This window comes from Homarus americanus, unplaced genomic scaffold (genome assembly GCF_018991925.1).
Source record: "Homarus americanus isolate GMGI-L3 unplaced genomic scaffold, GMGI_Hamer_2.0 scaffold46653, whole genome shotgun sequence".
Classification (NCBI taxonomy): Eukaryota; Metazoa; Arthropoda; class Malacostraca; order Decapoda; family Nephropidae; genus Homarus; species Homarus americanus.
In genome coordinates, this window is record NW_024748632.1 from 65,001 (window position 1) to 90,324 (window position 25,324).

Here is a 25,324-nt window from a genome sequence, read left to right on the forward strand (position 1 = left end):
AGTCCTACCATGAACTGGAAATAACCTTTGATATATTGATGTGAATCGTAGAGGTCAAACAGTAAGATTTTAGCTTTATCTGTGTTAATGGTGTATGTCGGGTAAGTAGCGGTGTTTTGAGGTAGTTGGATGATGGTGTTGACACGAGTCGTCCCTCTGGTCGTCCCTCTGGTCATTCTGGCAGGTGAGGTGGTCCAGTTTGCTATCTGAGGTGGTATTGGTGATGTTTGGTCGTCATCCTCAGCTACATAATCGAGGAATTGACTGTAGATTTTAGCTTGAAGGTTAATTAGATGAGAATACATCATCATGGACAAATTAAATACCAAAGGTTTCACTGTTGCCTCAAACAAATTTGCGATTCTGAAGTAATGGATTGTTCCTTCTGCCACGGCCATACTAACATTCCCATAACATATACACATAAAGCCAATCAGATGATGCCCAGCCACAGTCAGAATATACTTATCAGAATAATACGGATTACCCTTAAAACCATGCGTGTTACAGAGTATATGCATCCGTGAACAAGCATCAGCCAAACGTTTAGCCTGACCAATCATATGGATTCTTAATAAAATCGTCGTCATCATTCCAATAAAATCCTCAACTTTCAAAATCACCGTAAAAGTCGTAGCACATTCGTCAAATATATCCATAATCTGTAATCCACCGTAGGAAAAATAAGCTGCAATGAAGAATCCAAACACTAATGTCCAAACCATCCACAGCTTATCCCTCTTGATGTCCTTGATCGTGTCTACAGTGACCAGGGTGTCGTTTTTTAGATTCGGACCACCAGGCCAGGTATAGGGCAGTCCACCCACTAACTTGTACCAAAATAACACTGCGTTCATTCCTAGTAAGTGTACCTGCATGGTGTAGGAGGGGGTGTGTGGGGTGTAGGAGGGGTTGTGTGGGGTGTAGGAGGGTGTGTGGGGTGGGGAGGGGTGTGTGGGTGGGGAGGGGTTGTGTGGGGTGGGGAGGGTTGTGGGGTGGGAGGGTTGTAGGGAGGGTGTGTGGGGTGTAGGGAGGGGTGTAGGTGTAGGAGGGGTGTGTAGGGGTGTAGGGGAGGGGTGTGTGGGTGGTGTAGGGAGGGGGTGTAGGGTGTAGGAGGGGTGTGTGGGGTGTAGGAGGGGGTGTGTTACTACCACCACCTGTGTTGCTCTCCTCACACGCCTCCAACACTAAGAGATGGTCTGGTCTCCAACACTAAGAGATGGTCTGGTCTCCAACACTAGATGGTCAGAGATGGTCTGGTCTCCAACACTAGGAGATGGTCTGGTCTCCAACACTAGAGATGTTCTGGTCTCCAACACTAGGAGATGGTCTGGTCTCAACACTAGGAGATGGTCTGGTCTCCAACACTACAACAGAGCTGGTCTGGTCTCCAACACTAAGAGATGGTCTGGTCTCCAACACTAAGAGATGGTCTGGTCTCCAACACTAAGAGATGGTCTGGTCTCCAACACTAAGAGATGGTCTGGTTTCCTGGTCTCCAACACTAAGAGATGGTCTGGTCTCCAACACTAAGAGAGGGTCTGGTCTCCTGGTCTCCAACACTATGAGATGGTCTGGTTTCCTGGTCTCCAACACTAAGAGATGGTCTGGTCTCCAACACTAAGAGAGAACACTGAGTCTGGTCTCCAACACTAGGAGATGGTCTGGTCTCCAACACTAGGAGGAAGTGTTGACGTCTCTGTGTCTGTCAAGAGAATGAATTGTGTCTTAAGACTTACTACACCAGCCATTGATCACCTGCCCTCCCCTCCTCCCTCTCCTCTCTCGCTGACAGTCCTCACTCTCCTCCCTCCTCCCCCTCACCCTCCCCCTTTCCCCCTTCACCTGTGTGTGTGTGTGTGCACTGGGATCTAGGCAGCAGTACAATCCGGTCCTGTCTGTGTGACTGAGCAGCCCTTTCCAGGAGGCACTCTGCTCACCCCACATGAGGAGGGGGCTAGAAAAGGTGCCCTAAACATAGTCTACCTAAAGAACCAACCTGACTGGGCAACCGCAACCAGTATGGTCATCCTTCTGTGGTTGAAAACACAATCACAGATCCAAACAAAAACAAACTATACAACCTCTTATGGTCGTTGTATGGAAGGTGAGGAACTTTCTGGATACTGGCACAAATGAGCGTCCTGAAAGAAGAACTGTCCTTGTGGCAAAAGAGCTGGCGAGGTATGACATCAGTGAGTCCCGGCTCCCAGATGAGGGGCGACCCACAGAACAGGGGTCTGGCTACACCTTCTGGAAGAGTAAGTCTGCTGCAGAGAGAAACAGCATTTATGGTGTTAGCTTTGCCATCCGCCAATGCATCCTACACAGGCTAACTGAAATGCCTATTGGGATCAACGAGCGCCTCGTGACGCTCCGAGTCCCACTGAATCTCTCGTCATGCCTTCTTCATCAGTGCATACGCCCCAACACTGGATGCAGAGGATGACATCAAGGAGGCCTTTTACGCCGACCTCGACAGAGTGCCAACCTCTATCCCCAGAAGACAAGGTTGTGCTCCTTGGTGACTTCAATGCCAGAGTTGGCAGAGATGCTGACATTTGGCAGGGAACCAGAGGGAGAAATGGACTAGGCAAGTGTAATCCCAACGGCCTACTCCTCCTCACCAAGTGTGCTGCACACAACCTCACTATCACCAATACCTTGTTTAGGCAGGCCGACAAGTTCAAGGGTTCGTGGTAACACCCACGATCCAAACACTGGCATCTCATTGACTACATCATTGTCAGAGAAAGAGATCGCCGAGATGTCCTCATCACCCGAGCCATGCGTGGCTTAGACCACAGCGGCACTGATCATCATCTCATCAGAGCCAAGTTCTCACTTCACGTCGCCCCAAAACAGCGAAGGCAACAAGCCTCCAGAAGAGGTTTTAACACTGAGCATCTGGAGGATCCAGCGGTAGCACATGCCTTCAGAGAGCAGCTCGAACACGGGCTGATAAACAACCCGACAACAAACAACGCAAATCCCAGTACCAAATGGGATATTCTCGACACTCATGACAAAACCTGCAGAGACCCTCGGCCAGATCGACACAATACACCAGGACTGGATTAATGACAATGACCCGGCAATCAATGTACTCATCGATGATAACGTGCTGCTTTAACTGACTGGCAGAGCAACCCTCAGTCTCTGACCAAAGCTGATACCTTCCACAAGAAGAAAGTGGCGGCCCAGAGGGAACTTCCCAATATAAAGAACGACTGGTTTAAAAATAAAGTCATTGAAGCACAAAAACTCTGATCAACACAAGATGAGCGATTTAAGTCCACTAAAACATGTTATAGGCCAGTCACTCATGGCACAGCTCCCCTCCACCCATCTGACGGTAACTCCCTAATTAACGACGAAAAAGGCCTCCTTCAGCGCTGGAAAGAGCACTACCACTCACTGCTTAACCGAAACACTGATATGGATGTCCTGACTACCCAGCAGGTCCCTCAGCATCCAGAGCTGACCCACCTCAGCTATCCTCCATCCCTGGATGAGGTAGCTACTGCCATCAAACAGATGAAAAATAACAAAGCCTCAGGTCCTGATGGAATCCCAGCCGAGGTGTATAAAGCAGGAGGACCTCTGCTTACCAGCCGTCTCCACTCTCTCCTGGAGAATATATGGGAGAGGAGGAAATCCCCCAAGTTCTTAAAGACGCCTCCATCGTCAATATTTATTAGAACAAGGGAGACCGGTCAGACTGTGTCAACTACTGCAGGATCTCACTGCTGTCCGTAGATGGCAAGATTATCGCCTGAGTCCTCCTGAACAGACTTCTTCCTGAGGCGGAAATCTTCCTCCCAGAATCTCAATGTGGTTTTAGACCATCACATGGCACCACTGACCTGATCTTTGCTGCCCGCCAGATACAGGAAAAGTGCAGAGAACAGCGTCGTGACCTGTACATGACCATCGACCTAACCAAGGCCTTCGACTCGGTCAACAGGGAAGCTCTCTGGCGGACCCTCAGCCGTTTTGGCAGCCCAAATAACTTAAATAATTAATAATAATTTCTAATATAACTACAAAAGCCGATTTAATACCACATGATTCTTATAACAGTCCAATAATTACACGATCTTCCTTGTACAGTATTTTTTATAAGAGTTATGATCACTAATGCTAACTTGTTCCAATACTCTGGTCAATAATTCATCTCTTTATTCGGCTTCGGACAATGTTTATAATAGACGCCTCGCTTGTGACGTCACGGGACCCTGACCTATTATTAAGGGCATCAGGGCCTTGGGGGGGGGGGGGTGATGATGATGATGATGATGATGATAATAATAATGAGAATCGATATATATATATGTGTGTGCCCTTCTGTGTTGTGCTGTGCTGTGCTGTGCTGTGTTGTGTTGTGTTGTGTTGTGCTGTGCTGTGTTGTGTTGTGTTGTGTTGTCAGGGAAACAATTGAGACCCTGTGTTGTAAATGAGGCAGAAAGTCAGATCATCAACCTGGGACTTGGTCACATATGGCAGCAGCAGAGTCAACCATTAGGTTAGGTTAAGACGTCAAAGCAGGTGGATGGAGTGAGGGGGGAACTATGTCTCACTCCTATCCCTCACTCCTATCCCTCACCCCTATCCCTCACTCTTCTGATACGCCTATCTATCTATAACACCTCATAAATTAACGAGTGAGTGAGTGACCGAATGAGTGACCGTCTTCAGTTGTCACTCACCTCACCTGACCTCAATTAACCCCTGTCGTCTTCCTCTTATTAATAATTATGGTGAGTTTAATGATGGACACACACACACACACACACACACACACACACACACACACACACACACACACTACTACTGTCACTGGTAATCAAGTATGACGATCATCCAGCTATGATACAATGATATGAGTTATTAAGGATGTCACCTTCGTTGGTGAGTTCTGAGGTGACTAAAGAGGCCGATACGGGACCGGCAGGGTCGATCACTGATGTGGCACGTGTGGGGGGCTACATCTAGTGCGGGAGGGGCGACGGCAGCGACTTTCCGGCGTTGGCGCTTGTCTGCCTCGGTATACAGTCGGGCTAACTCGAAAGTATTGACACCTTCTCGTGTGGTGCTCCTCCAAGCGTTGCAGTGTGGAGTAATCGTCTCCCAGGTGAGGGGGTCGATTTGGCACTTTTTCAGGTTTGTCTTAAGACTATCCTTATACCTCTTCAGTTGCCCGCCAGCGTTACGTTTACTATTCGTTAGGTGACTGTAAAGTAGCTACTTTAGCAGTCTACTGTCGTCCGTGAGGGTAACATGGCCAGTCCAGCGTAGTTGTTCATGGACAATGGTAGCCTCGATGCTCCTACAGTTGGTGTCAACGAGAATACTGGCATTTGTTCTCTTGTCTTCCCAGCGAACTCGGAGGATGGAACGTAGACTACGTTGGTGAAAGTTATCAAGTGCCTTGAGGTGCCTCCTGTATGTGACCCATGTCTCACTGCCCTACAGCAGGGTGGGGAGGACCACTGCTCGATATACGTGTAACTTTGTAGATAATCTCAGCTCCCTACAGCTGAAGACACGGGTACAGAGTCTACCAAAGGCTTGAGATGAACATCTGATCCGATGTTGAATCTCTTCATCGATGTCCGCGGTGGTGGACAGGTGGGAGCCGAGATACTGGAAGTGGGTAACATTAGAGAGGGTAGTACCGTTAAGCTGGGTGGATGGTGGAGGTGTGGCTGAACCAGGGGCAGGCTGAGAGAGAATCTGAGTATTACGTACATTCACCTCAAGGCTGAACTGTGTATAAGCATCTGCGTAGGTGTTCAGGATCTCCTGTAGATTGCGTTCAGTGTGAGCGACAAGGGTGAGGTCATCTGCATACTGAAGTTCAGTAATGGAAGCTGCCGACACCTTTGTTCCTGCCTGGAGTCGTCTTATGTTGAAAAGACCCTTCACCCGGTACTGGATGTTCACCACCACTACCACCACCACCACTATTACCATTACCACCACCACCACTATTACCATTACCACCACTAGCACCACTATACCACCACCACCACCACCACCACCACTACCATTACCACCACCACCACTATTACCATAACCAACCACCAGCACACCACCACCACCACTACCACCACCACTACCACCCACCACCACCACCACTAGCACCACTACCACCACCACCACCACTCATCACCACACCAACCACCACCACCATACCATCCACCACTGTGCCAACCACCACCACCACTACCATCCCAACCACCACCACCATTACCCACCACCACCAGCCAACCACACCACCAACCAACCACCACCACCAACCAACTCAACCAATTCCCACCAACCAACCAATCACCACCACCACATCACCACCACCACTCACCACCAACCAATCAGCCAACCACACCAACCAACCAACCACCACCAACCATTACCACCACCACCACTATTACCATTACACCACTACCACCACTACCACCACCACCACTACCACCACCCACCACTATTACCACACCACCACCACCACCACTATTACCATTACTCCACCCACCACCACACCATCAGCCACCAGCCACTACCACCACCACCACCACCACCACCAACCATTACCACCACCACCACCAATCACCACCACCACCACCCCACCATCACCACACCACCAGCACCACCACCACCACTACCACCACCACCACCACCACCATTACCATTGCCACCACCACCACTACCACTACCACCACTACACACCACCACCACCACCACCACCCACCATACCACCACCACCACCACCACCACCACCCCCTATACCACCACCACCACCACCACTACCACCACCACTACCACCACCACCACCACCATTACCACCACTACCACCACCCACCATCACCACTACCCACCACCCACCACCACCCCTACCAATTAAAGCACCACTACCACCAGACATCACCACCACACGCCCACACTACTACCACCACCACCACCACCCATTACCACCACTATCACCATTACCACCACTACACCACTACCACCAGACCTCACCACCACCAGACATCACACCTCTACCACCACCACCAACTACTACCACCACACCACCACAACCATCACTACCATCACTACCAATACTACCCACCACCACAACTATCACACCACTAGCAACTACCACCAGACATCACCACCACCAGACCCACACCACCACCACCACCACCACCACCACCCACCACTACCCAGACATCACACCACCACCAGACGCCACACTACTACCACCACCACCACTACCAATAATACTTCCACTAGCACCACCATCACCAGACACCACCACTACCACCCACCACCACCACCACCACCACTACCATTACCACCACTACACCACCACCACACCACCACCACTACGCCACACTACCACCACCACCACTACCAATACTACTACCACCACCACCACACCACCACCACTACCACTAACCACCACCATCACCACCACCACACCCACCACTACCACCACCACCACCACCACCACCACCACCACCACCCACCACTACCACCACCACCAATACTACCACCACCACCACCACCACCCACCACCACCACCACTCACCACCACCAGACCACCACCACTACCACCACCACCACCACACACCACCACCCACTACCACCACCACCACCACCACCACACACCACCACCACCACCACCACCACTACACCACACCACCACCACCACCACCACCACCACTACACCACCCCACCACCACCACCACCACCACCACCACACCACCACACCACCACACACCACCACCACTACCACCACCACACACCACCACACACCACCACCACCACCACCACCACCACCACACTACACCACCATCACCCACCACACACACCACCACACACCACCACCACCACTACCACACACCACCACCACCACCACTACCACCACCACACACCACCACCACACACCATTATCGAGTACCATTACCTACCAATAATCTCTGTAAATGTGTTCTAGATGCATAATCGTCAAAGTACATTATATTCTTTTAAAATTCTTACCTCGAGTATATGTTATCGACAATCATTCTTCTATTTTATCGCCCAAAGTCAATTTTGTACCAATTTTGTACCAGTCACTAATGGCTGTTGTATTTGTCGAGCTGAATAATGTATACTTGCAATAGTAATCTTTATTTGCTTACTATTCAAGGTGTTGCCATGTTCTGTTGAGTGTGTGTGTGTGTGTGTGTGTGCGTGCGTGTAATGTGTGTGTGTGTGTGTGTGTGTGTGTGTGTGTGTGTACTTGTCGTGGTACACAGTATACTCCCACGGTCATATGTATACAGTATACCTATGTACACAGTCTATATTCTTGCTCAGCTGTATACCTGTATAGTTTATATACATATTTATCCAATTATAATCTGTATAACTTAACTCAATACTACTAATATTACTGTTTTATTCTTACTACTTAATTTAATGCTACTACTACTACTACTACTATTCCAGCCTCCCCCAATAGTCACACCTTCGCCACCATTTTATTACCTTAATATTAAATATCCTAATACATAAATAACTATCCTATCTGTGTTACATTAGTTGAGCCGCAGGTCTATGCGGCATTCAGTGACTGTAGCCTCATAGTCAATATCTGCAGCAGTTGTCGGAGTAGGGGCAGAAGCTCTCGTTCCCCTGAGGCAGAGCAAAGCCGACCGAAGGAGAGAGAAGGACAGTCGACATCTCATCCAGGCTGTGACATAACTTCTGGGCTGCTGCTTCTGTTCGGAGATCAACTCCGCGAGTCTGGCGTAGAAACATCTTGCACTTGGTCCCATCCCACCAGAGGTTGTGAACACTAGAGGAGTGAATCTGCCTTGATCAACGTTCTGAATTCTCTCCCCATATGCCCTTATCTTGTCGTTCTCGTTCCTCCTGTGTGCAGCATCGAGAGCTAGGTTACGGTGACATGCGGCCATGGAACCATAAATCCTGATGTCGAAGAAGGCTCGCTGTCCCCGCGTCCAGAATCCTCGAGCACTGACGTCAACACAGGCTTCATTAGATGTGTTTGAAGTCCTGTGTTGGAAGATCTCACCGTCCAAAGGAAGGCTACTAAAATTACTACTACTACTACTAGTACAATTAATAATACTACTAATACAGTTACTACTATTACAAGTACAATTAATACTACTACTAATACAATTACTACTGCCACTAGTACAATTAATACTACTAATAATAATAATAATACAGTACAGGAATTATTAGTATTATCAATATTATTACATGTCTATAAAAGTATCACAGAAAACGGGACATATTAACCTCTAACTAAACTATATCTCTGTACAGTACATTAACCCAATACCAACACTTATGATAACTTCCCGCCAGTGTGTTAGTGTTTACGATATGTGGTGTAAATGTGGTGTATATGTGGTGTAAATATGGTGTATATGTGGTGTAAATATGGTGTATATGTGGTGTAAATATGGTGTAAAAATCAGAAAATAACACCATCCATATTTATTATTTTATATATTTATCTTGGTTCATTTTATACCGTCACACATAAGCCTATATTAAACTTTATTGCCATAGACCTATATTTTAATTACCATAGGCCTATACCATTGACTTCTAATAATACTGCATCTAACACAAACTTAACCTAACCAAACCAAACCTAACCTAAGATTAGCCTAACTTAACCAAACCTGACGAGATGTTTTAGGATAATTACTTAATTTTATACAAAGAAAAAAACTTTATTGTCACTTTAAATTATATTAAGATAGGTTGTACAATATTCTGATAGGTTGTACAATATTCTGATTGGTTGTACAATATTCTGATTGGTTGTACAATATTCTGATAGGTTGTACAACACAGTAACGCACTCACAACCCCCTCACTTGTTATACAATTTCCAAATCCCAATTCCTCTTCCTAATTTTCTCCTGCAGAAGGTTTATGTCAGACCTGGTCAACTTCCACGTCTCAAGCTGGCCCAGGCAGGTGAGCTGAGGACATGCCCCTAGTAAGGCCTCACACGACCTGCTGGTGAGGCTGCAGGGCACGCCGTCCATGGTCCTCAGGGCACTTTGTACTTTATAAACAAATTTTTGAACATTGGGTAAGAGAGGAGCCGCCCGAAGGAGGATGTCGTCATCTAGCTGTCCTTCCCCATCCTCGTCTGTGATCATCGACAGGACGAACGTGGTGACGAGGGGACAGCCGTGTATGAACGTCAGGAGAGCCTCGGCCTGAAGGACGTTCTGACCGTGGAATTTGAGCGTGTGTAAGAAGGGCAGACGTGGTTTGTGGTCCAGAGTACCGCTCACCTGCAGAGAGAACGACCGTAGGGTTAACTGCTCCAGCCTGGGCGACGTCTGGCTGAGGGAGAGGAGTATGGGCCACTCCTCTTGGTACCCGACGTTGATGTCCAGCGCCGTCAGGTTCTTCAGGTATTTGCCGTGGACCTCGAAGTCGTCCGTAAATATCGTTACGTCCTGAGCCTTGGAGAAGCTCTGGAGCACCTTCTCCGTGACCTCCGTCGGGGCGTATATGCCCACCTCCCTCACCTGGGAGAACACTCTAGACAGGTACTCTGGGTTGGGCTCCTGCAGAGATTCCTCGTAGACAAACGACGGCCAGTTGGACTTGGGGTACGCACCGTGGTGAAAGTTAGTCAGCTTCTGCGGTCCGGGCAACGTCTCGAATATTTCCTCAAACTCCTCTGTGACGTAGATCATGGGGGCACCCACCAGGTACTCCAGGTTGGGCATGTACGCCAACATCTCGATGGCGTCGTTGGTCACGTCCAGAGTTTCGACGCCCTCGGGTAACGCCAGAGTCACCAGGTCCTTACAGCCGGGGATTATTCTCACCTGGCCGTCGGCGCACGAGACCGAGTCGCCGTAGAGGACCTCCACGTTGGTCACCACGGGTACGTCGTGCTTGGGGTTGGCACAGTCCGCCGAACAACGTAAAATCAGAATTTCTAGATTGGGGCAGAGATACGCGACCTTCCTCACAAAACTGTTATGGACAAAGTGTGGCAGCTTAATGTACTTGAGCGTTCCCAGACCCGACACGCCGACGTCCAAGGCGTAGCCGAACACGTCGAAGTACGGACTCTCGCGGTTGCCGCCGCCCCTCTGGATGGTGTCCCCCCCCCAACACAACATCTTCCACCTCTTCAGTAAGTGCGACACGTGGGAGAAATCCAGAGATGCGACGCCTCTGGTCAGCAGACACTTTAAACTCACACTGACGAGAAAACCCAGAGAGTTGAGGAAGTACAGATCTTCCTCGTATACCCGTAATTTCTCCTTCGATCGGGGGATTTCTACCCTGGACGCAATCACGTTTATTACCGTGGCTAAAATATCCTCGTGGAACCTGGGAGCCAAATGCCACGTCACGAAGTCCCTGACCTCTCGAGCCAGCCACTGGGTGACGGCATTGACCGTCTGGTACTGGGGAGAGACCGGGGACAACACCCCAGTCCTGGAGTCATCGTCGTCTGTACAAGCGTCACTGTACTTGAGGTGTGAGATGAACCAATCATCCTTAACTTCACCATCACTCGACACACCGTCCATAGACCCACAAAGTTCACTCATTCTCCCACGCTTCACCTCACGACCCACACAGGCTTCACTGGTGTCCGAGGCATCACTCACGTCTGTGTACCAAGAGGAGAAGACCCCAAACAGGTGATTGGCTATTTTCCAACTACATAGCCGCTCCAAACGCTCGACGGGCTTTAGGGGAGGCATCTGTGACCCCTGAGTCTTGGAACGACTTGTACCTGTACGAAAGAAACACACTATTAGTACTGGGACAACCTTGGGTACTGTGATGTAACGATACCAAGTAACATCACCTGTACCTCAGCTATAAAGTAACATCACCTGTACCTCAGCTATTAAGTAACATCACCTGTACCTCAGCTATACACAAGTATCATCTCAAAAGCTGTCACTTCTCAACCCTCAGCCATCATCCAGTGTATCACCACAAATTTCACTTCAAATTTATTTTCTATTTTTATTATTATTATTATCGGTAAAACTTATTGAAATAAATAAACAAATTATAGTTTTTAAAGAGAGCTTCCCCCTAAGCACGGCCATTTACTTTATTTCTTATGGGGGTAATTAAGTCTGGATTACTGGGCCATTCTCAACGACGTAACTACCGTGTAAAATGAGAGATGGATGGGTAAGTTTATTTATTTATATACGTACAGTAATTTAGCGTTATTAGTTACAAACGCCAACAATAAAGTCCTTGGATGTTGGGGTTATATGCCAACATTATTGACTTATTTTAGAAGACTGTGTTATTACCCTAAAGAATGTTCCTCTCTCTTGTAGTGCGGAAACTCCTCGGTGTTTCCGCATTATTAAACTCAATTTCCTCGATCAGGTTGTTAAATTTCCTCGGATTTCCTCAAAATATATATATTAAATTTACTTTGACGAAAAACTAACAGTGAAAAGTATAATTGGATTATTTCTGAAGAACAAATATAGTCGACACTGGTCCTAAGTCCTGTCGCCCAGTGTCTAATATACGGTGGTCCCTCGGTTAACGAACGATTCAATTAACGAAATTTTGGTTAACGAATTAGCTTCCATAAGGATTTTCAGTTCGATTAACGAAATCCTCACGAGAAACACGTATTGTTGTGCGCATCAGCTGATTGGCCGGTCCGCCAATACAGTAAATGGTTCTATGTTTATATTCGTTTCCAGTGAAGTAAATATCAAGAAACTTGGTCTCTTGAATATTTCTGCATTTTTTATATTAAAATTATTGGTCATTCTGAAATTTAGTGAACATATTGATAATATACAGTACAGAGATTATTATGAAACATGAAGAAGGCTTTAGAACCAATGGACTCTGTGAAGAATATGGCACGTCATCATCGACTGCCTCTATAATCAGCCGTTTGATATGTAAACAAAGCTGCCGGTAATACAACACCTCAGAGTAAGTTAAAATACAGTATTCTATTGTTTTTTATTTATTATTATACAGTACAGTACAGTACAGTACAGTACAGTACAGTACAGTACTGTACTGTACTTGTATTTAGTTTATATTTAATGTTTTGTAAATTCTATTACCAGTACTGCTCCTCCCCGACTTACGACCACCCGCACTTACAACCCGCCTCAGTCGTACCAAAATTTTGTCAAATTACTATTTTCGAGTCCCAACGTCAGTACACAGACAAGATTTTCGTTTGTAATTCACTTTAAAATGGCTGGCCAGCTTAAAAGTGAGAGTTTTGTGGTGCTGAGAAGAAAAAGAGACACCCATTTTAGATTTTCTATGTATTATTTAAGCATTTTCGACTTACAACCTGGATTTGGGTCCCTAACCCCGTCGTAAGTCGGGGAGCAGCCGTATACAGTACTTGAATAATACCTTTGAATAATACCAGCGTTCCACTACGTAATCACGGCTAGGAACAAATTCTAGAGTTCAGATTTGTTCACGTTAGATGGAGAATTTGTTCCAGACTGTTGTGCGTTCATGAGAAATGTTCACCCCCACAATAACACACTTTGACTTAGCTGGTACAAGATAAATTAACCTCCACTACAAGAATACACTTTTAACAGACACATAAAGTTTATTTAAGTATGATACAAATAATACGAAGAAATAAATATAGAATTATAATGTTAATATTAAAAGAATAAACTGTTTTATCTTAAAGGTATCTGAATTTTGTCTCCTTTTGGTGCCATTCAGGTAAAAAATTCTAATTTATTACATTATTCTGAGCACAACTTAAGTCTTGTGTTACCATATCAGCCACCAGTAGTAATGTAATGGCATTCTTAACGAACGTACCGGAATATTTAGTTGGTGGAAGGAGTTAACTCATTTCTTTGTGATAAATAATAAAATTAATCCATATTATAAAATACAATGACATATTTACTGTACGGAAAATAGCTCTCATTATACACTGAAGTCATTGTCTGGGTAATGCTAGACAGTCACCCAGATGTGTTGTGTGTGTGTGTTAATACAGTCATTATACTCAAGGGGTTAAGTCATTATACTCAAGGGGTTAAGTCATTATACTCAAAGGGGTTAAATCATCATACTCAAGGGGTTAAATCATCATACTCAAGGGGTTAAGTCATCATAGTCAAGGGGTTAAATCATCATACTCAAGGGGTTAAATCATCATACTCAAGGGGTTAAGACATGATGTGGTAGAGTATTATGACCTCATTAACTGGATGACATGATGTGGTAGAGTATTATGACCTCATTAACTGGATGACATGATGTGGTAGAGTATTATGACCTCATTAAATGGATGACATGATGTGGTAGAGTATAATGACCTCATTAACTGGATGACATGATGTGGTAGAGTATTATGACCTCATTAACTGGATGACATGATGTGGTAGAGTATAATGACCTCATTAACTGGATAACATGATGTGGTAGAGTATAATGACCTCATTAACTGGATGACATGATGTGGTAGAGTATTATGACCTCATTAACTGGATGACATGATGTGGTAGAGTATTATGACCTCATTAACTGGATGACATGATTAATGATATTATGACCTCATTAACTGGATGACATGATGTGGTAGAGTATTATGACCTCATTAACTGGATGACATGATGTGGTAGAGTATAATGACCTCATTAACTGGATGACATGATGTGGTAGAGTATTATGACCTCATTAACTGGATGACATGATGTGGTAGAGTATAATGACCTCATTAACTGGATGACATGATGTGGTAGAGTATAATGACCTCATTAACTGGATGACATGATGTGGTAGAGTATTATGACCTCATTAACTGGATGACATGATGTGGTAGAGTATAATGACCTCATTAACTGGATGACATGATGTGGTAGAGTATAATGACCTCATTAGGGTTAAATAACTGACCTTAATGTATGATGATCTGACCTGTGTTCCTCTCCTGGGCGGTGGTAATGTTTATGGAATTACCACGAACGGTATGTCTGGTTAACTTTGTATTTAAAGAGTTAAAAGTTTATTTAATTAATGTTAAATTATGTAAAATAGTTTATTGATATTATTGTTAATTTTTTAAGTGTTAATTAAGGTTAATTTGTTGATTATTTTAAGTTAATCGGTATTATTATATGGTGTTGGGGATATATTTTAACATTGACGCCTTTGATGGTCAGCTGAGACGCACCTCACCACGTAAACAAACTCTTCCGTTATAATACAAGTGAAGACATCTAACTCCTCTGTGATGTCTTGATGACTATATTATTATATCTAATTTTAAAAGGTGAATTAATTATATGTAAATGCTAAAATATATTATTACTGTAATTAATATTAATATTGAAAAATAAATAATTGTAATTAATAAAGACAACATGGAGTCAAAACGAATTCAAATTTAATTAAGTATTGTAAAGCATCAATAATTATATACTTATCATTAAATTATATACGATAATATATTACCTAACATCTATAAATACATTTCATATAATATTATAATTAACAAAACAATTAACAAAGACATCTCGGCAGCGATGTGAAATAAAGGAAGTTGTAAACAAGAAAATGGAGTAAATGTTAAAATATTTCCTCGACCACAATAAAGATTTTGTTATATATATTTTTTATTAACGAAAAAAATATAACAAATTTATCATCAGAAATTTATGGTATTTTTTTATATCACGTGAAATTTGATTTAATTCTTGTATAGTTCAACATGGGTTATCTATCTCATGGGCCTGACCCCTCGAGTCATGCTACCACAGGTCCACCCATGGGCCTGACCCCTCGAGCCATGCTACCACAGGTCCACCCATGGGCCTGACCCCTCGAGTCATGCTACCACAGGTCCACCCATGGGCCTGACCCCTCGAGTCATGCTACAACAGGTCCACCCATGGGCCTGACCCCTCGAGTCATGTACCACAGGTCCACCCATGGGCCTGACCCCTCGAGTCATGCTACCACAGGTCCACCCATGGCCTGACCCCTCGAGTCATGCACACAGGTCCACCCATGGCCTGACTGAGTCATGCTACCACAGGTCCACCCATGGGCCTGACCCCTGAGCCATGCTACCACAGGTCCACCCATGGGCCTGACCCCTCGAGTCATGCACACAGGTCCACCCATGGCCTGACCCCGAGTCATGCTACCACAGGTCCACCCATGGGCCTGACCCTCGAGTCATGCTACCACAGGTCCACCCATGGCCTGACCCCAGTCATGCTACCAGTCCACCCATGGGCCTGACCCTCGAGCTACCACAGGTCCACCCATGGGCCTGACCCCTCGAGTCATGCTACCACAGGTCCAACCCATGGGCCTGACCCCTCGAGTCATGCTACAACAGCACCCACTGGACCCCTCGAGTCATGCTACCACAGGTCCACCCATGGGCCTGACCCCGAGTCATGCTACCACAGGTCCACCCATGGGCCTGACCCCTCGAGTCATGCTACCACAGGTCCACCCATGGGCCTGACCCCTCGAGTCATGCTACCACAGGTCCACCCATGGGCCTGACCCCTGAGTCATGCACACAGGTCCACCCATGGGCCTGACCCCCTGAGTCATGCTACCACAGGTCCACCCATGGGCCTGACCCTCGAGTCATGCTACCACAGGTCCACCCATGGGCCTGACCCCTCGAGCCATGCTACCAGGTCCACCCATGGGCCTGACCCTCGAGTCATGTACCACAGGTCCACCCATGCCTGACCCCTCGAGTCATGCTACCACAGGTCCACCCATGGGCCTGACCGAGTCATGCTACCACAGGTCCACCCATGGGCCTGACCCTCGAGTCATGCTACCACAGGTCCACCCATGGCCTGACCCTCGAGCCATGCTACCACAGTCCACCACCCATGGCCTGACCCAGGTAAGTATGTATGAAGAAAAATAAAGTTAAATAATAAGTAATAAGTAATATAAAGTAATAAGTGCAGTTGTTAGAGTTAAATATATAAATCTAGGTACTCTGTTAAAAGCATAAAAATTAATAAAATCTTACTAGTAATTAGATACAGATAATATTATATATCGTCTTAATAAAATTATTATATAATTTAATGATTATTTGTTTAGAAATAAATATAATTAATTTATTTGTTGCTGATAATTTGTAAATAAACTTATACGTATGATCACTCACATATAAAGAACGGCTTGTGATTGGTCAGAAGAAGAAAAGAGATGAATGCTGATTGGCTAAAACATCACCTGAGAATATTAATGTACAATAAATACCACAAACAAATTTTTAAATCAATTATATTATAAATTAAACATTAAAACCAAATAAAAATCAAAATAAAACATTAAATTATTTATTACAATAAATTTAAATAACACTATAACACATATAAAATATCTAAATAACATACCAACTACACAACCGTCCGGGGTAAGAGAACCAACATAGTAGTAGGTGTTGTTGACAATATGGCTGACTGTGTGTCACTAGGACGGTGTTAAGGTTAATTAAGGCCAGATATAATATGTCTGGGGGCAACAGTTTGGTTATATTGGTGTTAGTGAGTGTGGTGGGCGGGGTGGTGGCCTTGAGGGAGACTAAAGGCTTCTATTATGAGAAAGGTGAGGTGGATAGCCTGTAGGTAACCTGTAGCCTGTAGGTAGCCTGTAGCCTGTAGGTAGCCTGTAGGCTAACCTGTAGCCTGTAGATAACCTGTAGCCTGTAGATAACCTGTAGCCTGTAACCTGTGAGACACCTGTAGCCTGTAGTAGATAACCTGTAGCCTGTAACCTGTGGAGACACCTGTAGCCTGGGTGGTGACACCTCCAGATACCTGTAGACACCTGTAGCCTGTAGATAACCTGTAGCCTGTAACCTGTAGACACCTGTAGCCTGTAGACACCTGCATACCTGCCTGTAGACACCTGTAGCCTGTGGAGATAACCTGTAGCCTGTAACCCTGTAGACACCTGTAGCCTGTAGATAACCTGTAGCCTGTAACCTGTGGTGACACCTGTAGCCTGTAGATACCTGTAGACTACCCCAGCCTGTAGGATAACCTGTAGACACCTGTAGCCTGTAGAGTGTGACCCCTATGGGCACCTGTACCTGTAGACACCTGTAGCCTGTAGACACCTTGTAGGCCCCTATAGGTACTCAGCCTGTAGACAATCCTGTAGCCTGTAGACACCTATAGCCTAGATAACTGTAGCCTGTAACCTGTAGACACCTGTAGCCTGTAGATAACCTGTAGCCTGTAACCTGTAGACACCTGTAGCCTGTAGATAACCCCAGCCTGTAACCTGTAGTAGACACCTGTAGCCTGTAGATAACCTGTAGCCTGTAACCCTGTAGACACCTGTAGCCTGTAGGATACCTGTAGACACCTGTAGCCTGTAGATAACCTGTAGACACCTGTAGCCTGTAGACCCCTATGGTGATCTGCAGCCTGTAGACACCGGTAGCCTGTAGACACCTGTAGGCCCCTATAGGTATCTGTAGCCTGTAGACACCTATAGCCTGTAGACAATCTAAGGCCTGTAGATAACCTGTAGCCTGTAGGCAACCTGTAGACAACCCAGCCTGTAGATAACCTGTTGACACCTGTAGCCTGTAGATAACCTGTAGACACCTGTAGCCTGTAGATAACCTGTTGACACCTGTAGCCTGTAGACACCTGTTGACACTCTGTAGCCTGTAGACACCTGTAGACACCTGTAGCCTGTAGGTAACCTGTAGCCTGTAGGTAACCTGTAGCCTGTAGATACCTGTAGCCTGTAGATACCTGTAGATACCTGTAGACACCTGTAGCCTGTAGATAACCTGTAGACACCTGTAGCCTGTAGACCCCTATAGGTATCTGTAGCCTGTAGACACCCAGCCTGTAGACACCTGTAGGCCCCTATAGGTATCTGTAGCCTGTAGACACCTATAGCCTGTAGACACCTATAGCCTGTAGATAACCTGTAGCCTGTAGGTAACCTGTAGATAACCCAGCCTGTAGATATCTGTAGCCTGTAGATAACCTGTATGTTTTAAATGGTTGTATCTCACTAAATATCTGTGTTATTTATGTCACACAGACATCGCCTACACGTCCTCATCTTGGACAAGTTCTGCAGCTATGAAAGTCTGACCATAAACTATAAAGTAACTCTAATATTAAAGGTTAGGGTTAGGTTAAGAAATTAGGTTTATGTTAGGTTAGTTAGGTTAGGTTAGGCTTGGTTAGGTTAGGTTTAGGTTAGGTTAGCTTATGTTAGAGGTTAGGTTTATGTTAGGAGGTTAGGCTAGGTTAGGAGGTTGGTAGGTAGGTTAGGTTAGGTTAGGTTAGGTTAGGCTTAGTTAGGAGGTTAGGTTTATGTTAGGTAGGTTAGGTTTATGTTAGGTAGGTTAGGTGTTAGGTTTATGTTAGGTTCGGTTCTGTTCTTATTTATTAATGATACGTGTCATTCCAGGAGTCGTGACCAGCCTATCAAACTGCCCTGGTCGTTACTGCGTCGCACGAGGTTAGTTAATGGCTCGTGGTCGGCGTGTGGGCGTGCGAGAGGGCCTGAGACGTAACAACTACAGCGCCTGTGAAGAGTGTAGCCGCCTCCAGAGTTCTACGACAAACTCTACCTCGGGTTCATGGGGCTGTTACCTCTGACGTTCCATCTTGGTTGTATAGACGCAGCGGCTAAGAGAAGAACGTAAGTTGATGTTATTGTTGAACATTATGTGAGGTTGGTTGACATTAGTTAGTTTGGAGGGTAAGTTAAGTTTCATTAGTTTATGTTGTGTTGCTAGGTCAGGTCAGGTCAGCAGAGCAGTACTAACGACCCTTATCACACAGGTTCACACGGAGGTATGGCTCTATATGTATCGGCCATCGTGGAGGTGGTCAGGTCAGGTCAGCAGTACTAACGACCCTTATCACACAGGTTCACACGAGAGGTAATGGCTCAATATGTATCAGCCATCGTGGAGGTGGTCAGGTCAGGTCAGCAGTACTAACGACCCTTATCACACAGGTTCACACGGGAGGTAATGGCTCTGGCGCACGGCCATCGGAGGTGTGATAGGTCAGGTCAGGTCAGCAGTACTAACGACCCTTATCACACAGGTTCACACGGGAGGTAATGGCTCTATATGTATCGGCCATCGTGGAGGTTGGCGTGGCGGCGGTGGTGACGCTGCTAGTAACAGAGCCCTATGGATCATTCAACATCCGCTCGTGTAAAATTCGTAAACTGGCTGACTGGTATCCACTCTTGCACAATCCTGACCCTAACTATGAGGGAGTCTTGCACTGTACCCAGGAGGCTGTCTACCCACTGTGAGTATTGGGGTCTGTCTGTGTGTGTGTGTGGAGAGTGTGTACATATGTGGATGGTGTGTACGTATGTGGATGGTGTGTACATATCTTGATAGTGTGTGTAGGCACCTGATATATACTATACATTTATCTCAAGGAAGTATTATGTAACATTTAGTATCAATAGTACAATAGTATGGTGGTAATAACAACATGTTACCACGGTTATCACTTCATTATTTATTTATTTATTACATTTATATTATAAGTATATACATATTTTACAGTTGAGTTGATATACATTAATATAATAAGGGAGGGAAGCAGTACAAGGGGTGTATTAAGGTGGAACAAGTGGACAGGATTATGACTAGTTGGCTGTTATATTTATTGCAATAGTAATTACTTATTTATTTACATGATAATTTCTGATATAATGGTTTTGGTGGTATAATATAAGCAAGAATATATAGTAGGTATAACAAGAAATATTATTACTTAGACAATAGATGTTTTTTAAGAGATTTAAAGGAAGGGAGCGGAGTCTTTGCTGGGATGGGTCAGTTGTTCCACACCTTCACACTGGGATATTTTATGGAGGTCTGGGACTGAGAGGAGCACATGGGGGGTGGTCTTAGTAGCTCTGGGGGCCTTAACTTGTATCTCTGATTATTACGGAACTGGGAATAATTATTGTCAAGCAAGTGAGTCACAGATTTGTAAACAAAGAGGGCACAGCAGTAGGTGTTAATATCCTCGAATTTTAACATTTTAAATCTATCAAATTTTTCGTTTGTGTAATGTTTTTTTTCAAGTTGGTCCCCATCGTGTGTGACAGTGTATCAGGTCTTGTTAGTGTGTACATGTGTGTGTGTGAAAGGCTTATGTAGGTAGTTTTACCATACACGTGGATAATGTGTGTGTGTGTGTGTGTGTGTGTTTTAATACAGTTTTTCTTCCAGATATTCAATGGTGTTTGTTTTCTACACATTATGCTTGATGGTGATGTTACTAGTCCGGCCGATACTCTCGTCCAAACTCCTGCCCGGCCGAGGAAAGGCGGCCATCTACTCGGCCCTGTACTTCCTGCCGGCCCTCATTGTCACCCATGCAGTCGGAGCCGGACTAATATGTAAGGAAACAGTTTATTTCCCAGTTAATTTTTCAGTTTATTTCCCAGTTAATTTATCAGTTTATTTCCCAGTTAATGTATCAGTTTATTTCCCAGTTAATGTATCAGTTTATTTCCCAGTTATGTATCAGTTTATTTCCCAGTTAATTTATCAGTTTATTTCCCAGTTAATTTATCAGTTTATTTCCCAGTTAATTTATCAGTTTATTTCTCAGTTAATGTCTCAGTTTATTTCCCATTTAATGTGATGTGGTTATTGGTTAATCTGGAAACATTTGTGGTGTAAGTAGCTTTAAGTAACACCAAGTAACATCAAGTAACACAAGTAACATCAAGTAACACAAGAAACACCAAGTAACACAAGTAGCATCCTGTGTACCGTGGGCTGGTGTCACAGTGTGGATGTGGGTCACACTATAATAACCCATTATAGTACATCCTTCTTTCCTCACACTGTTGAATGCTCTGCCTTCTTCTGTGTTTCCATACAATCTGTCTCACTCTAAACAAGATGCTTCTCTGTACATTAATATAACCTTTGGCCGGGTGGGTTGGTGACCTGTGGCTGGGTGGGCTGATGACCTGTACCCGGGTGGCGACCTGTGCCTGGGTGGGCTGATGACCTGTGGCCGGGTGGGTTGATGACCTGTGGCTCGTAAAAGAAAGAAAATTGATATGTATATTTTTTTTATTATTTCAGATTATTCCTTCCCATACATGGTGATCATCCTCTCCATCATCTCAAATGCTGCTCACTTTGCCTTCCAGCTAGACCAGGTCAGTCGTGTGTGTGTGTGTGTGTGTGTGCGTGTGTGTGCGTGTGTGTGTGTCTCATAATAAACTCACACCTATATATTATAATCTGCATTAATATATATATATGTGTTAAATATTTCCATGATTGCTTAATATAGTATCGCCATATGATGCTGTTGAGAATTACCTGATGATTAGACACCCTAGCTCCACCTGGTGTTAAGTTAGGTGTTTGGTTAGGTTAAGTTAGGTTCACGTCTCACACTAAGGCACAGTGATGGTGAAGGAACTGGCGTCGTATTATAAAATTTTGAGTTACAATATTAGTGAACTGTAAATATTGACCTTTGAAACAAAAAAACTCGTGTCGTCGTTTTTTTGATCGTTCTGTTTTTGTGACTGGTGATTTTCCTCTGTTTTTATGACTGGTGTTTTTCCTCTGTTTTTGTGACTGGTGTTTTTCCGACTGGTGTTTTTACTCTGTTTTTGTGACTGTGAAGTGCCTCTGAGGTGAAGCCTGACATTGTGTAGCAAACAGAGACTCCTAGAGGCTGTGTGTGAGTCATAGTAACATCTTCACTACACCTACAAGACTGCCCTTAGCCTCCAAGTGGACATATAACGACCAGACTTGTTTTTAATGATGTCGTTAACGTTATACGATCGTCTGACATGCTTGGACGTTACCTCATTTAACCCTATGTTATAATGATTCCTTATTAGGATTTTGTTTTATGAAAGTTCTGTTATTTATTGTTATTTATGTTATTTATTACTTGTTATTTATTGTTATTTACGTTATTTATTACTTGTTATTTATTGTTATTTACGTTATTTATTACTTGTTATTTACGTTATTTATTACTTATAATATTTTTTACCTTCCGTTATTTTATTTAAGTGTTTTAAGCTTTTAATTAAGCAACATAGTGAACTAAGCTGTTGGGTCACCAGGGATGATATTACCACAATCAATCAACCAATCAACCAGTCAATCAATCAACCAACCAATCAATCAATCAATCAACCAATCAATCAATCATTCAGGATATTACAATTTGCGACTTTTTTTATTTTTCTTCTTCCCGAAAACATTAACCCCATAGTGAATAGGGTGACACCTGTACATCTGGGGCCCTTTATCCTAGATCTTGGGGCCATTTATCCTAGATCTGGGGCCATTTATCCTAGATCTTGGGGCCATTTATCCTAGATCTTGGGGCCATTTATCCTAGATCTGGGGCCATTTATCCTAGATCTTGGGGCCATTTATCCTAGATCTTGGGGCCATTTATCCTAGATATGGGGCCATTTATCCTAGATCTGGGGCCATTTATCCTAGATCTTGGGCCATTTATCCCAGATCTGGGCCATTTATCCTAGATCTTGCATTTATCCTAGATCTTGGGCCATTTATCCTAGATCTTGGGCCATTTATCCTAGATCTTGGGCCATTTATCCCAGATCTTAGCCATTTATCCTAGATCTTTGGGGCCATTTATCCTAGATCTTGGGGCCATTTATCCAGATCTTGGGGCCATTTATCCTAGATCTTGGGGCCATTTATCCTAGATCTTAAACCATTTATCCTAGATCTTGGGGCCATTTATCCTAGATCTTGGGGCCATTTATCCCAGATCTGGGGCCATTTATCCTAGATCTTGGGCCATTTATCCCAGATCTGGGGCCATTTATCCCAGATCTTGGGGGCCATTTATCCTAAATCTTGGGGCCATTTATCCTAGATCTTAAATTATCCTAGATCTTGGGGCCATTTATCCTAGATCTGGGGCCATTTTATTGTAAGTTGGCCAACTAACTCACCACTGTCTAATCCTCGCCCACTGACTAACCTGACCCACTAGCTCATTGATGCTGGCTTATCGGACATCAGGAAAGACCAAAATTTCGATAAATCCCGATAATAATGTATTTGTATAAATATTCCTAGAATTGGAGGAAATCTTTTCACATTTGGTTAGGTTAGGTTAAGGTTGGGTTAGGTTAGGTTAAGGTTGCTGGGTTAGGTTAGGTTAAGGTTGGGTTAGGTTATGTTAAGGTTGGGTTAGGTTAGGTTAGGGTTGGATTATCATCAGGCTAAATTAAATGTTTATAATCTTTAAGTGATAATTTTTGTATAATATTTAATTTATAAAGATTAACTGGTGATTTATTATGTACACAGTCGCTAACTAAGAACAGTCACTCTCTACAGTTAATACACAAGTTAATTACATCACACCAGTCATACCAGACCAGTTAACAGTCACCTCTCTACAGTTAATACACGTTAATTACCACAGTTAACACACCAGTCACTACCAGACCAGTTAACAGTCACTCTCCCATAGATCAGTCACTACCAGACCAGTTAACAGTCACTCTCCCACAGTCAATAACCTGTCCACTAATGGAATGCCATGGAAGTGAGAAACCTGGTCATCTTGCTAGGCCACTGGGGACTCCATGCCTCAGGATCCTTGCCATCACCCAGCTGAGGGGGAGTTCCACATGGCTCCCTCTGTGCCCTGGTGCCTCTGCTGCCCTCTATATCTTAACGCCACATTCACCGATCCTTCAAATTTTAGCTGAGTGGGATTTGGGAGGAGGGGAGGGGTCAGCTGGGTTTGGGAGACAACCGAGAGGGAGGTGAGAGAGGGGGAGGGAGGGTGTGGAGTGGGAAGGAGGTACAGTGTTAATTTAAACTGTATATTGGGTATTCTGGGAGGTTAGTTGGTGGGGAGGATAGGCTGGGAGGTAAGGTGCAGGGTGCGGGGCTGAACCATATATAATACTAGGGGCCCAAATTTATCTCAAGGGGTCTGTGTTAAGATAGTATTTTGAGAAGTTATGTTTCGTCACCAGAACTGTATTCATTACATGGCCTTGCCTGTATATTTCTGTACCTGTGTTTATAGTAGTGATTATTATTATTATTATTAATTATTATTATTATTGTATTTTTATTATTATTATTATTATTATTATTATTTTACATTCAATATTATATGACAATAAATAAATAAACTTATTCTTCATTTATTTCAACATTGCTTCTCTCTATCCCTTCAAATTACAGTACAAGACCAGTCCTCTTATCACCAATACGCAACTGAACGCCACTGAG

General features: G+C 44.5%; 2 protein-coding genes and 1 pseudogene across 2 annotated transcripts in view; 1 reads left to right on the forward strand and 2 right to left on the reverse strand.

Annotated features, from left to right (window-relative positions):
• Positions 1–915, reverse strand: part of LOC121880380 — a 7,446-nt gene extending 6,531 nt beyond the window's left edge. Inside the window, exon 1 of the mRNA XM_042387536.1 lies at positions 1–915. This exon is cut by the window's left edge and continues 163 nt beyond it. Coding sequence (XP_042243470.1) covers positions 1–878 — 878 coding nt within the window. The 5' untranslated portion in view covers positions 879–915.
• An 8,805-nt stretch (positions 916–9,720) lies between these two features.
• LOC121880378 lies at positions 9,721–14,993 on the reverse strand. Its single transcript, XM_042387535.1, has 2 exons — positions 14,938–14,993; positions 9,721–11,788 (listed from the first exon to the last, which is right to left on the reverse strand). Exon 2 carries the CDS (start codon positions 11,754–11,756, stop codon positions 9,891–9,893), a length of 1,866 nt encoding a protein of 621 aa, XP_042243469.1. The 5' UTR covers positions 11,757–11,788; positions 14,938–14,993; the 3' UTR covers positions 9,721–9,890.
• A 2,470-nt stretch (positions 14,994–17,463) lies between these two features.
• On the forward strand, positions 17,464–23,681 carry LOC121880379 (annotated as a pseudogene).
• Positions 23,682–25,324: the final 1,643 nt, after the last annotated feature.

What these genes read in the sequence shown, in the direction of transcription:
- LOC121880378 (XM_042387535.1), bottom strand. Translation starts at nt 11,756, where the DNA reads ATGCCTCCCCTAAAGCCCGTCGAGCGTTTGGAGCGGCTATGTAGTTGG.